This window comes from Camelina sativa, chromosome 6 (genome assembly GCF_030686135.1).
Source record: "Camelina sativa cultivar CO46 ecotype springtype chromosome 6, ASM3068613v1".
NCBI classification, from domain to species: domain Eukaryota; kingdom Viridiplantae; phylum Streptophyta; class Magnoliopsida; order Brassicales; family Brassicaceae; genus Camelina; species Camelina sativa.
The window spans coordinates 20,196,483-20,209,263 of NC_141885.1; the positions used below are offsets into that span (position 1 = coordinate 20,196,483).

Below are 12,781 nucleotides of genomic sequence, written 5' to 3' on the forward strand. Positions count from 1 at the left end.
AGGAGGAAACGTTTCTTTCCATAGTAACTTGAGAAACGGTTCTAGTAACAAATGAGACAGGTGTTATTTGATTAGTGGAACAGCTATTAAAAATAAATAAATAATAATAATTTGTGAAAAAAATATTTTTTTTTATCTTTTTGAGAAACGTTCCGGCGTTACTCCAATAATAATGCCCTTACTCGTGTCATGTTTAGTGAGAGTTTTCTTATGTTAAGTTTCTGTAACTTTGACCTCTCAAAAACAGAAAAAATTGTGCACAAGGTAACATTGTCCAAGTGAGGGGTAATGAGGCGTTCTAAGACCAAGTCCAACACCAGCAAAGCTGTAAGGTTTCTTTAAAAAAAAAAGTATATTTTGATCATATATATATATATATGTTTATTATCTTTTTATTAATAGTAACCACTACGAAAATGATAGATGTCTATTTGGTAAGAGAAACCTTTCTTGACTAAATAACTGATTTTCTTTTTTTTTCTTCTCTTTCGTTATTATATATATATATTTTTAAACAATTTACTTGATTAGCAACTCTCAGTGGAGATGTCCTAAGAGCATCTTCATCAGTAATACTCTTTGTTTGTATCGAGAGAGAAAAGAGCAAATGAAGAAAAGGAAAAAAACAAAAGAAAACGAAATCAATGCATTATTGACACGTTAAGGGTCTTTGAGTATCTAAATTAGTCTAGACAAAGACACATGTCTGGAATAATTGGGATTTAAACTTTAAATTTTATAAAACGGATGGAGATGCTCTAACAATTTCTAACGTTGAACCAGGTGTATTTGGAGATTAATTGGAAATTAGTGGACATTTTTTTCTTTGTATTAATGAAAACTACTTGAGACCTTTTCAATTTCTATTCAAAAACAGAAGGAAAAAAAATTCGATTGGGTTTCTCACCTAACTCTGAACTTATGGGTGGTTTTGGTCACGTAGATGCCTAAACTTGCAAGCATATTGGGAACCATGATGATAATTATTTTCCTAGAGTGCTATAGACTTTTAAGGTGACCAAGACCATCAATAAATAGTTTATGTGACTATATATATATACACATGATATATACATTCAATTAAAACGCCACACGATCTATCGATGTATGAGCGTCAGTTTTATTATATTTAATAATTATACAAAGGCAATATTATGTGGACCACGTACGTATAACGTACCAAAAATGAGTGTCACCACTCCATTTTTTTTGCTGTCTTTCTTGTTGGACCGATGCGAAGAGAGGAAAAAACGATTTAATTCACACATAAACATGCATGCGTCAGGGATAAATCGCTTTCATGAGATTCATATATATGTAAACTATAAGGTTTTTGGAAATCTAACGATCGAACATCGCGATCATTCGTCGGATTCTTTAGATGAATCCGAGATAATCTTCTGGATCATCTGGTTTGTCTCTTCCTCCGACATTTGCTCTTGTTTGCTTTGCCTCTCTTCATACGCCTTGAAGAACTCCTTGTTCTCTTTCTCCAGCTCCTTCCACACTGTGATTTTTTTTTGTTTCCAATTAATTATGATAACAAAAAAGATATAAGATCTAGAGTTCGATTAGCACATAATATTTATCCTATTATGTAACAATTTTTTTTTTTTTTTGAAAAAAAGTATTCAAAGCAGTGCACATGATCATTAGATCATGCATGAGCACTTATATGAATAGAAAAAAAAAATTCAAGACCCATCGATCACGGAAGATCATATGTGTAGGTACCTACATGTCGCAAGATCAAATTCCTAATGATGGTATAATAATACAATGATATGTCCACAGTTTATAATCCCGTTAGAGAATACATAGGTGTATGTATATAAGGATTATAGGAAGGTATATAAAAAAAAGTGGAGAGAGAAAGGAAAACCCGTAGAGGTGATGACAGGAGTGATGTTTGCATGCTTAGAGAGAGCTTCCACACATTCTTCTTTGCTCATATGGAAGATCAAACATTTCTCTATCATGTGCTGCACCTATACATACATACACACATCCGAAACAAATTGAGGTATATACACATGTTACAGAGAAAAACATATATAATCACTCATCGAAACAAGGGAGTAGTACTACAAAAGGTTCTTGAATCACATATAAAATTACCATGTGAATGTAAGAAGCAGAAGAAGAATCAGCCATTGTTAATGGAAACCCTAGCTAGAATCAACACCAAAACTCAAAAGAGCCTTCTCTAAAAGCCACTTGTGGAGATAAAGACAGCCATATATAGAAGAAGATCACGCAAAAAGGATGAAGAAGGAGACAAAAGGAGTGAATAGTTGAAAGATGATGAGCATGCATGGGGCCAGAAGCCCCACGTGGGAGATTGATCTTAATTGGCTGAGAAAGGATTAGAGGAGATTTGTAAAATCACTCTTTCTCTCTTCTCCCTTCGTTTTTTTCATTTCCATCCCACGCATCATCCACGTGATCCATGGCCCCCCTCTCTCTACATTTTCTGCAAAAAAACACTTAGTCGTGTTTTTAATTCCATAATCTTCTAGAAATATATACGTTTTTGGTGTTAATAATTAATTTTATATAAGAAAATGAGCTTTACAGAGCACAGAGGTTGGATTTTCTCTAATTAAGGCATGATTACATGAAAAGGAGTAATTGAAGAATACGGAACTGTAAAGGAGCTAGTGCAAAATAAAATAATGTCGTACTAGAGCAATTGTAAATTTGTAATTAACCGAGTTCTTCTAAGAATGTATTGTGGAATATAAAACTTTAAAATGTTAAAGGCTTTCATCAAGAACAAAGAAAAATAACTGTTGTAAGATATCCAATATTAGTACAGATAAGCGGAGAACATCACATATATGTTATTAACATCAATAAAAACATTACATCGGGCGTTAGCTACAATACACTATCATTAACTTAAGTTGCTCTTTGGTAATTCGATCATTTTTCTTTTGGAATTTGATTACTTTTTAATAACACCAACCAAGTCGTCAATCTTTCATAAATACTATTCAAAATTTAATCATCTAAATAATTGACTCCTAAAAGTATTATCACCATGACATGTGTAGTATACGTTACAGAAAAAAAAAAAAAAAGCAAATTAAAGCGATCATTAAGTTTTTTTGGGTTGGGTAAGAAGGGGACGCGGGAGATTAAAGTTTTTGATTCTAAACCAATGGGAAGATGCCACGTCACGCATAACAATCTACAATAAGATCAAATAATCGCAAATGGTAGAACTAGCTGAGTGACGTGGCGCAAATGGACATGAGAGGGGGAGGGGGAGGGGGAGAGAGAGAATCTACAAAGGTTACGTAAAGAACTGAGAGACAAACACATTGAGGAGGGGTGTTTTGTCGAAATCAAAGGTTTCTGAAGCAAAGGATCCATCAAATTCAGACATTTAATAAAACTATACATATTCCTCATCAATGTGGACCTAGCTAGCTCTCTCAATTTGAGTTCTGAAACAGCAACTATTCCCTCGAATCAAATTAAAACCCTATTCATGACCACTTTCTCTCTCATTCCCCTCTCCTCGTCAACAAGATTACAAACAAGACGCCTATTCTTTCTCATCCACTTATTCGTATACCCTAAGATACCTTCCTTATCCAACCTCTTGAGATCATGGTATCATTTAAACCCGTAGTTACGAGTGTGTTTAACTTCTAACGATTTTGAAAACGTTTTGCGTACGTGTTACAAGAAAATAGTTGATGTATTATAACGTATATACAACCGTGTCAAATAGGCCAGCAGTAGTGGTGTTACTTACGTTCATTCTGATTCCAAAAAAAATGTACCTAAAATAGAAGTTTAGCGTCTAGTTCGGTCCCAAACTCTCGGACAAACCAAAAATATATGATTAGAACAAGAGAAATAAGTAGTAGTTCACAAATAAAAAGTGAAAAAACTGGATAGCTCAATCGATGTATCAATCATCTAGCCATTAAGTCCGGTCCGAGTTTGAAAACTAGTGATGCATGGAAAAGAACTAAATATATCGGATTTCACTTTTTGTTTTTTCTATAAAGCTTTACTTCTAAATTAATTAGGGCATCCAAGTACTAAAATATGAACTTTCAGTGTTTGTAACTTTTCTATACCATATAATTAAAGCAAATCATAACCATGTTATTGTTAACTTATCTTCACATTGATACCAAAAAAAAAATTGTTATTGTTAACTTCTTCCGTGTTTATGCTTGGCATCTTTGTCTCCATGTTATTGTTTCTTTATTAAATATGGTTAATCTGTAGCTACTATATTCATAGTTCACCAAAAGAGAGCTAAATCTGATTATTCATCGTTTTGGATCACATTTTGTCCAAATTGACAAGCCATCAAGAATAATTGATCCCTCTACCCATTTTGAATCTCTATCGTTCGATTGTTCTCATGAAAATATACGTAATTCTGGTGGGGTTTCTGATTAAAACTATTTAAGAACTACGAAATATCACTGGAGGACGAGACAGCCGAAAGACGCGACAGTGCAAAAAGAGACAAAGTTAGTGCAGTAGACTCATATTATTATTGCCTTAACTCAAAACCTTTCAAACCAAAAAGCTCTTCAAAAAGCAAACCCCAAATTTTGTCGCAGGGACAAGTGGAGATTCTATTGACCACACCCATCCACTTGTTTTTTTCCTTTTCTCTAAAGCCAAAATTGCTCAATTTATATTCTTTAAAGTCGAGAGGTTATATTCAATCTTGCCGTGTCAGCATAACGGAATATGTTTGTTGTATCTTTTCCTTTGAGCCAAAAACAAGTGATCAGAGACGTCCTAATGATATTATAGGGGGCATCTCTAGCTATTGAATTATGAAATTTTAGCTTTTAAGGTGTCTTGTTTTGAATAGTTTTGTTTGTCTAATAAATATGTGCTACTAGAACTACAACTTGGGTGGCCCAATTATATATAGATCACGACTGGAAAAGAAAGATGCGGTACGCTTATTAACCCAACTAATGATATTTTTGGTTTGAATAAGCATGTACTATGTACAACGCTTAAGCTTGGTTAAAAGTACCAAATAAACAAAACTTCACCATGTGTACTATACACAAAAAATTGTTCAAGCTACGATACAAAACCTACAACTTTATCCGGGTCCACTCATATAGTGGATCCAAACTTTAAGTTATAATTCGATGTTTGGATAATTTAGGAAACCCTTATACTATTTTGAATATCTCGGTCTGCGTCAACTTAGGATTCCTTATTCATCTACCCTAAGATCTATTGCAAGATTTGCGAGACACTCTGAAAAAGTGTAACTTTCAACTAATTACCGATCGATATCATGTTATATATGTCTACGTTGGGTATAATTAACACTCCATCTATCGTCTTTATCAAAAAAAAAAAACACACTCTTATCTATCGAACACATATCGGTCTCTGTAGAGTAAGAAAAATTCATGAAGTTCCAAAGACATATTTTGTTATTTCGTTCATATTGGTGCCAAGTCAAGATAGATTTCCCCGATGCAAAATTATTGCGACGTTCAGATTTGTCTTACTAGAGGATCTAAACAATTTTTATTTGATAGAAAATCAAATGGAAAAAGAAAATACTATTAGATACAGTGAATATTATTATATTAATAATGCATCTTAATGACCATGGACAAAATATTTGGACGTTTTAACGCTTCCTAAATTCAACGGATTTATAAAGTATTCACACGTTGTTCTTTAACGATGAGATTATCATTCAAATATATTCTCGGGTGTTTGTAGAATACGATCCATTTAGTGTATCTTCCACATTTTTGTTCATTCTTTTTGCGTTAAAATGGTTGGTTAACATATACACTTCTCTGTTGCTTTCGATTTTTAAAACAATCAGATAGATGTACGTAGTTGCCTAATTAAAATCAAACCATTATTTTATAACTATGGACGTTGTCGTCATCATCATATCATATGAATAAAAACGTCGTCGTCATCTATAGTACTTACTACTTGTAAAAGATAAAAGGCTCCGGCCGATTTCTTTTATTCTTTTGCCTAAAATATTAAAACATGGGCTTTTACCCGTAGGCCTGCAGGGAAGCCCAATGACTTTGTTTTGATTTTAGATTCAGAATTTTTTGTTTGTTTGTTTGGCATCATAATGACTTGATTTTGAAAGAATCGACCAAAATAATCAGATTAATGTATACAAAAACAAATCAGATTGTATAGAGAGAAGAAGATAACGTATATAAAGATGAGGTTAAGATTTATCCAAAAAGCTTCGATTTTTTTTTTGTTTCTTCATCAAAGCCATGGTGGTTGTCACTCACATTCCCACTTCCTTCCACCAAATCTCTCCTTCCTTCTTCCATCTCCGTCTTCGCAACCAACCCTCCTCGTCCCTTACCAAACGCGGCGGCGGCGGCGGCGGCGGAGGTTTCGCTTTGTCAATCCGAGCTTATATAGAGAAACCGAACTCCTTCTCCACCTTCGCTAACAGAGTCATCGGTTCGCTTCCGGTTGTCGGACTCCTCGCTCGGATTCTCAGCGATGAAGGCGGCGTCGGAAGAGATTTAGTCGATTTCGCTGAGTTTAGGAAACGAGTTGGGAATAAATGTACTCCTGATGATTCTAGAGCTTTCTACGAGTTCCAACAACGAAGAGGCAAGGTAAATTTCTGATTTTTTTTTTTTTTTTTTTTTGAAGAGATTGAGCTTAGGAGTTTCATTGCCTTTTGTTTGGGGTTTTAAGTGGCTTGTTCTTTTGTTTGGTGTTAGGCAGGGGAACCTTTGTATGTGCTTCTGTGTTGTTGGGTTGCTGCAGTAGGTGCAGGGCTTTTGAAATCTGAAGAGATTCTTGAAGGTGTTACTAGAGTTAGCATTTCCAATGATCTCGAGTTTGAAGAACAGAACTTTATTGCTTTGATGACTGAAGCAAGACAGGTTTGTTCCTCTTCTCCAATTGGGTTTTTACTTAAGAGTTGAATCTTGAGAGCAAACTCAGTGAGTTTGATACTTTCCATATAGAAAGGTTGATGATACTTTGTTGGGTTATATAATATGCAGAGAAGAGCAAAGTTGAACATTGATGCGCCGATTATACCGATGGAACTAAGAGTTGAAAAAGCTCTTGAAGGTATTTATGCTTGTTGCTTCCGTAGAGGACTTATCGAAGAAGAAGATGAGAAGCTTCTTCAAGTGATGCTAGTTTCTGTGTTCCCTTCGGTTGACAAGTCTGAGATAGAGAGAATCATCAAAGAGAAAGCTACAAGGGTTGCGGAAGGAGGAGAAGAAGAGAATGTCATGGCCAAACGGTTGCCCAAAGAAGCTATTCAAATGCAGATGAAGGATCTTGAGTTCCTTCAACAACAAAACATTGATTCTTAACAATAGAGGTTGAGATGACCCGACCAAACATGTTTTTTCTTTTTCTTTCCAGTGCGAATTATACATTAAAAAAAAGGCAATAACTTTTAAGTATGTTCGTGTTTTGATTCTATGTTCATAAATCAAATAGTCCCTACAAAACATGCTCAAGAAAGTCCTTTGATGCTTGGGTGGGACATAATCTAAGAAGCGAGTACTATATAGGGTTCAAATGATATTGAAAAAACCTAGTGGAAGTGAACCTATCTCACCATCGATCGTGAGATGGAGGAAGGCCAATTGGATATTATTAGAATCCCACATCGGTTGGATATGTTCCTTGGCGTAATATAATCATGGCCATTCCACTCATTGCCAATTAGTTTTAGGTTGGATGTCCATGTTTCCTAATATAGTATCAGAGCCTATGGTTAGGTCAAACAAGCACTATATGGTCCATATAAATGGCATATCTTGTTGTATTTTCGAGATGTTGGGTTTGGCCTGTTTCCCGTTGGACCGTTTCCCACCCACATCTCGAGGAGGCCTAATAGAATATATAAGGATCATGGACCACTCCACTCATTGTCAATTGATTTCAGGTTGGATGTCCATGTTTCCTAATAGATATGGATCAGACTTCTCCTCTTCCTTGAAGCTGTATAGGCAGGTAGAGCCATGAACAAATAGTTGTTATGGTATATAGGCTTCTGATGTGGTTGTTTCCCATTATTACTATCATATATCTTTTCTCATGTGCTAGATGTGAATCAGCTTCAATAAATTGAAACTACGGTCGAAATTCTAATCTATAACTTATATAACTTGTAACTAAAAAGCTTAGTTTTCAAAAGAACGGGTTTTTAAGGGAAAATTAATATACTCCATGCTAATATAAACTGGTCTTTTTTTTTTTTTTTTTTTTTTTTTTTTGATGTATGAAAACATTCAAACATTCAAACAAACATTCAAACATTATAACTAATTTATTTTATTTAATAATTTTGATGATTACATGTATTTAATAAGACATAATGATAACAATATTTTTCTTTAAGGACCATCCTCCCATTTGAAACAATATGGATCATCTTTCAGATCGCGAGGTATGCGACAAACAGGGTTTTCAACGCTTCTCCCCACATCCCAAATACATTCTTTGCAAACTGGAGGATCTCCAAATTCTTTATCATCTCTCGATGCTTTAAATATATAAAAATAGTGAGAACCACCTTTATACCACGTAAAATGACAATGATACTTCGTAGTTTTCCAAAGGTTAACATGAAATCTAAAACTCCATGTACCATTCCAAGGAATATGGATCATCCCAAAATCATCGTCACTAGATTTGCAATGAACATTCAAAATTTGTTTGTTTCTTACTTTATTACGGATTATAACATGCTTTTCGGCTAGAGGTAAAAAACCATCGCCGCCCGAAGATGGGGTTTCCGCTGAAGCATTTGATAAATCTAAAACTGAAACAAAAAGAATAAGAGTAGATGACATCATAAACAACAATATAAGATGAGGTTTATCAGTGAAAGCCATTGTTAGGTAAATTATGTAGGATTTGTTAGATACAACTTATAAGCTCCCTATTTATAGATGTAACAAAATGTAAACATTAATGTAACGTTGAATGCATGTATTTAGTCTATGATAATATTATTATTTTTTTCTTTTTTTTTGTTTTCCTGTCAAGTCTATGTTAATATTCAAAGATGTAAATATATGTATAAATTTTTATTGTTTTCCTTTGGGATTATAAATTATTTTTTTAAAACAAGAATACATATAATTTTGGAAATAGACTTACATAGCATTTAAAAATAGTTGGAAACAAATTGATCTTTTTGAATGTAAAAAGAATATTTTTGATAGTAACGTTGACTTTGTAAAGTTATCAATATCAATATTTTATAGGTTTAAAAAACAATATTTTGCAACCAATAAGGAAATATTTTGATGTCACTCTGACCGATTTACTTAGTCTTATACTATTTTAGTATCTAAACAAAGAAAGTTTGACTAAACCTAATTATCTAAAGTATATATTATATTCACATTCCTGCAATATTACAACGATTTATAAAGATGAAAGATTATTTTTTTTGGTAGGAAGATGAAAGATTATTATTATTACCGTTTTGACACCAAAAGATTATTGTATAACCATGAATTTTATTAAATTACGTAAACAACGTAACTCTGATTTTACTGGTTTACAATATACACCTATCTAGTTTCAGTGAAAATTCTTGAATGAAGCTTATTGAGGTAATGTATCAATCATTGCTTCCTTATACAAATAACTAAAACATATAAGAATTTGAACCCGTTGGAATCAAGCTCGTACAAACATGAGATAAATGTTTCAGACTTAATATGATCTAAGAGGGACTTATGTCTAGGAAATAGACTAGCATAAACCATGACAGTTACTTCACGAATAATTAAGTTCCATTTATTGGCTCATCAAGTTTCTTAGATGGTGTATACAACTCCAATAAATTGGAGCAACATAGAACACTATAGGTAATAGAGTATGAGAAACGATATGCACGTTTTTATAAGGGAAAAATATTATCCATTAAAAAATAATAATTTGCTCATGTGGATAAATTTCAGATAAAAAGCTGCTAAACATTCAAACATTATAATGATATTATTTATTCAATCAATTTTGATGGTTACATTTATTTGCTAAGATATAATGATCACAATGAATTTTTTTTCAAGGACCATCCTCCCATTTGAAACAATATGTTTTTTCTTTCTCAAAAAGAGGAATACGACACATAGGATTTTTATCATCACTTCCCACCTCCCATATACATACTGTACATATAGGATATTTTCCAATTACAGTATCATCTCTTGATACTTTAAATATAGAAAAATAGTGAGAACCACCTTTATACCACGTAAAATGACAATGATACTCTGTAGTTCTCCAAAGGTTAACATGAAATTTGAAACCCCATGTATCATTCCATGGAATATGGACCAACCCTAAATCATCTTTGGTAGATTTGCAATGTACATTCAAAACTTCTTTGTTTTTGACTTTGTTGCGGATTACAACATTTTTTCGACCTTTAGATAACGGCTCTTCCCTGTCCAAAGTTGGTGATTCTGCTGGAACATTTGACAAATCTAATGAAAAGGCTAAAAAAATAAGAGTGGAAAAGATCATAAACAACAATATAAAATTAGGTTTATTAGTGAAAGACATGATTCTGTAAATTATGTAGGAGTGGTTAGATACAACTAATAAATTCTTTATTTATAGGGTGACTAAAAAACATTCATGTAATGTTGAATTGAATGCATGTATTTAATTTAGTGGTTTATGTTAGTATTTTCTTTTTCAGTCAAGTCAATGTTATTATTTTATTGTTTCCTTTTTGGGTATAAATATATTAATTTTAAAATAAGAATTGTATATACATACCTTTGGTAAGAAATATATTTTGGAGTATACCTTATAATATTTACAATATTTAAAATTTTGACTTTATAATACTGTTAAAATATTTTCTAGGTTTAGAATTATTTTTATAACGCTGCCAATAAATAAGGTATACTCCTAAATATATCATTGCTTCAAAATAGTAAGGAAAGAAATGTATTATCAGAAAACCCTTATACATTATATTGATTATTGAACATCTTGATTCAAAACCTACTTTTTTTTTGTTTGCTCTCAACAACAAACTCCATTTAAAAACCAAAGTTTCATTCCCAAGTCAGTAAAAATACTAAAATAGGTTTAATCGAAGAACCTCATCGGAGTTCCACTGAGGAATTGTGTCAGTCTCGTTCTTGTTGGGGCTTGAGGAAGAAGAATACTAGTAGTAACAATCAAAACAAGAACAAAGAGGAGGAAGTGTCAAAGTAGAGAATTGCTCTGAATGTTTTCTGTGTGTTATATCAATTGTGAAGAGTACAATATATATAGGCTAACAATTACTTGAGCCTTAAGCAAAGAGATAAGATCAAATCTAACAAATATCAGTAATCCTAATCCTCCTAATATTTGTGTATATCGTCTCCTATTACTCCCCCTCAAGATGGCGAGTGGATATCTCGAACTCCCATCTTGCCAAGTAGATATATGAATTGTGCTCGCCCTAACGCTTTCGTCAAGAAGTCGGCCACCTGTTCCTTAGTGGAGACGGACACCGGAGTAAGCTCACCAGACTGAAATGCATCATGGATGATATGACAGTCATTTTCTATGTGCTTGGTACGTTCGTGAAAGACCGGATTCTTCAAAATCTTGTGAACAGGTTCCTTATGAACAATGTTAAATACATGAAGCAATTCCATGAGCCACTGAATCTCCGAGTAGGTGAAAGACATTGCTTTGTATTCAGATTCAGCAGATGATCTAGAGACCGTCTTCTGTTTCTTAGTTTTCCAGGACACCGGAGAATCTCCTAAAAGAACAACATAGCCAGTGATAGAGCGCCTAGTGAGGGGACATGTCGAGTAAGCTGCATCACAATAAGCATTGACATGAAGGTCCTCACCGGAACTGAGAAAAATACCCTGACCAAGAGTACCCTTAAGATATTTGACAACACGAACTGCAACTATCCAATGACGTTCACGTGGTTTAGCAAGAAACTGAGCAAGGAGGTGAACAACGTAACTCAAGTCTGGACGAGTAACTGATAAATAAACCAGACGTCCTACTAAGCGGCGATAACGAGAAGGATTATCAAATAACGGACCATTGTCTCGTGCAAGATTAAGATTCTGTTCCAGCGGAGTATCATAAGGACAACAACCAGTCAATCCACACTCAGTGACAATATCCAAGGCATATTTCCGTTGACAAACGTAAATACCATCGTTGTTGCGAGAGATTTCCAAACCAAGAAAATACATGAGGACACCAAGATCCTTCATAAGGAAACACTCACTAAGATATGCCTTAAACTTCGAGATAAGAGCTGAATCATTGCCACCAATAATCAAATCGTCGACATAGACGAGAACGTAAATACATGACAGACCACGATGATAAGAGAACGAGTAATCCTTCTTGTTTTGGACAAACCAAACTTGAGCAAAGAATCAGAGAGTTTGGCAAACCAACATCGCGGAGCCTGCTTGAGACCATAAAGAGATTTACGCAGACGACAAACTTTGTTCGTATCACTGGAAGTATACCCGGGAGGAAGCTTCATGTAAACCTCTTCCTTGAGATCGCCATGGAGGAAGGCATTATGAACATCCATTTGGTATAATTCCCAGTTTTTAGCAGCGGCACATTTGAGAAAGACACGCATAGTAGTCATCTTGACAACCAGAGCAAAGGTTTCGTCATAGTCCGAACCTTCTTTTTGTCGATTCCCACATATAACCAAACGTGATTTGTGTCGTTCGATGGCACCATCAGATTTAAGTTTCACTTTGAAAACCCATTTGCAATCAATGGCTTT

The 12,781-nt window shown here is 34.0% G+C and overlaps 4 protein-coding genes across 4 annotated transcripts; 1 reads left to right on the forward strand and 3 right to left on the reverse strand.

Moving 5' to 3' along the window:
- Positions 1 to 1,071: 1,071 nt before the first annotated feature.
- Positions 1,072 to 2,310, reverse strand: LOC104791810 (uncharacterized). The gene is made up of 3 exons (XM_010517782.3): positions 2,119 to 2,310; positions 1,883 to 1,988; positions 1,072 to 1,507 (listed from the first exon to the last, which is right to left on the reverse strand). Exons 1-3 carry the CDS (start codon positions 2,152 to 2,154, stop codon positions 1,362 to 1,364), a joined length of 288 nt encoding a protein of 95 aa, XP_010516084.1. The 5' UTR covers positions 2,155 to 2,310; the 3' UTR covers positions 1,072 to 1,361.
- Positions 2,311 to 6,112: 3,802 nt separating this feature from the next.
- LOC104781403 (photosystem I assembly factor PSA3, chloroplastic) lies at positions 6,113 to 7,436 on the forward strand. Its single transcript, XM_010517783.3, has 3 exons — positions 6,113 to 6,626; positions 6,735 to 6,899; positions 7,023 to 7,436. Exons 1-3 carry the CDS (start codon positions 6,270 to 6,272, stop codon positions 7,341 to 7,343), a joined length of 843 nt encoding a protein of 280 aa, XP_010516085.1. The 5' UTR covers positions 6,113 to 6,269; the 3' UTR covers positions 7,344 to 7,436.
- Positions 7,437 to 8,289: 853 nt separating this feature from the next.
- Positions 8,290 to 8,894, reverse strand: LOC104791812 (S-protein homolog 3-like). Its single transcript, XM_010517784.2, has one exon. The coding sequence runs from the start codon at positions 8,874 to 8,876 to the stop codon at positions 8,376 to 8,378; it is 501 nt and encodes a 166-aa protein (XP_010516086.1). The 5' UTR covers positions 8,877 to 8,894; the 3' UTR covers positions 8,290 to 8,375.
- A 1,078-nt stretch (positions 8,895 to 9,972) lies between these two features.
- LOC104791813 (S-protein homolog 5-like) lies at positions 9,973 to 10,580 on the reverse strand. Its single transcript, XM_010517786.2, has one exon. The coding sequence runs from the start codon at positions 10,561 to 10,563 to the stop codon at positions 10,063 to 10,065; it is 501 nt and encodes a 166-aa protein (XP_010516088.1). The 5' UTR covers positions 10,564 to 10,580; the 3' UTR covers positions 9,973 to 10,062.
- Positions 10,581 to 12,781: the final 2,201 nt, after the last annotated feature.

Coding starts and splice junctions, on each gene's coding strand:
- LOC104791813 (XM_010517786.2), bottom strand. CDS start 10,563: ATGTCTTTCACTAATAAACCTAATTTTATATTGTTGTTTATGATCTTT.
- LOC104781403 (XM_010517783.3), top strand. CDS start 6,270: ATGGTGGTTGTCACTCACATTCCCACTTCCTTCCACCAAATCTCTCCT. Junction 6,627..6,734: donor TCCAACAACGAAGAGGCAAG/GTAAATTTCTGA, acceptor GTTTGGTGTTAG/GCAGGGGAACCTTTGTATGT. Junction 6,900..7,022: donor TGATGACTGAAGCAAGACAG/GTTTGTTCCTCT, acceptor TATAATATGCAG/AGAAGAGCAAAGTTGAACAT.
- LOC104791812 (XM_010517784.2), bottom strand. CDS start 8,876: ATGGCTTTCACTGATAAACCTCATCTTATATTGTTGTTTATGATGTCA.
- LOC104791810 (XM_010517782.3), bottom strand. CDS start 2,154: ATGGCTGATTCTTCTTCTGCTTCTTACATTCACATG. Junction 1,989..2,118: donor CTGCTTCTTACATTCACATG/GTAATTTTATAT, acceptor ATGTATGTATAG/GTGCAGCACATGATAGAGAA. Junction 1,508..1,882: donor TCCTGTCATCACCTCTACGG/GTTTTCCTTTCT, acceptor AAAAAATCACAG/TGTGGAAGGAGCTGGAGAAA.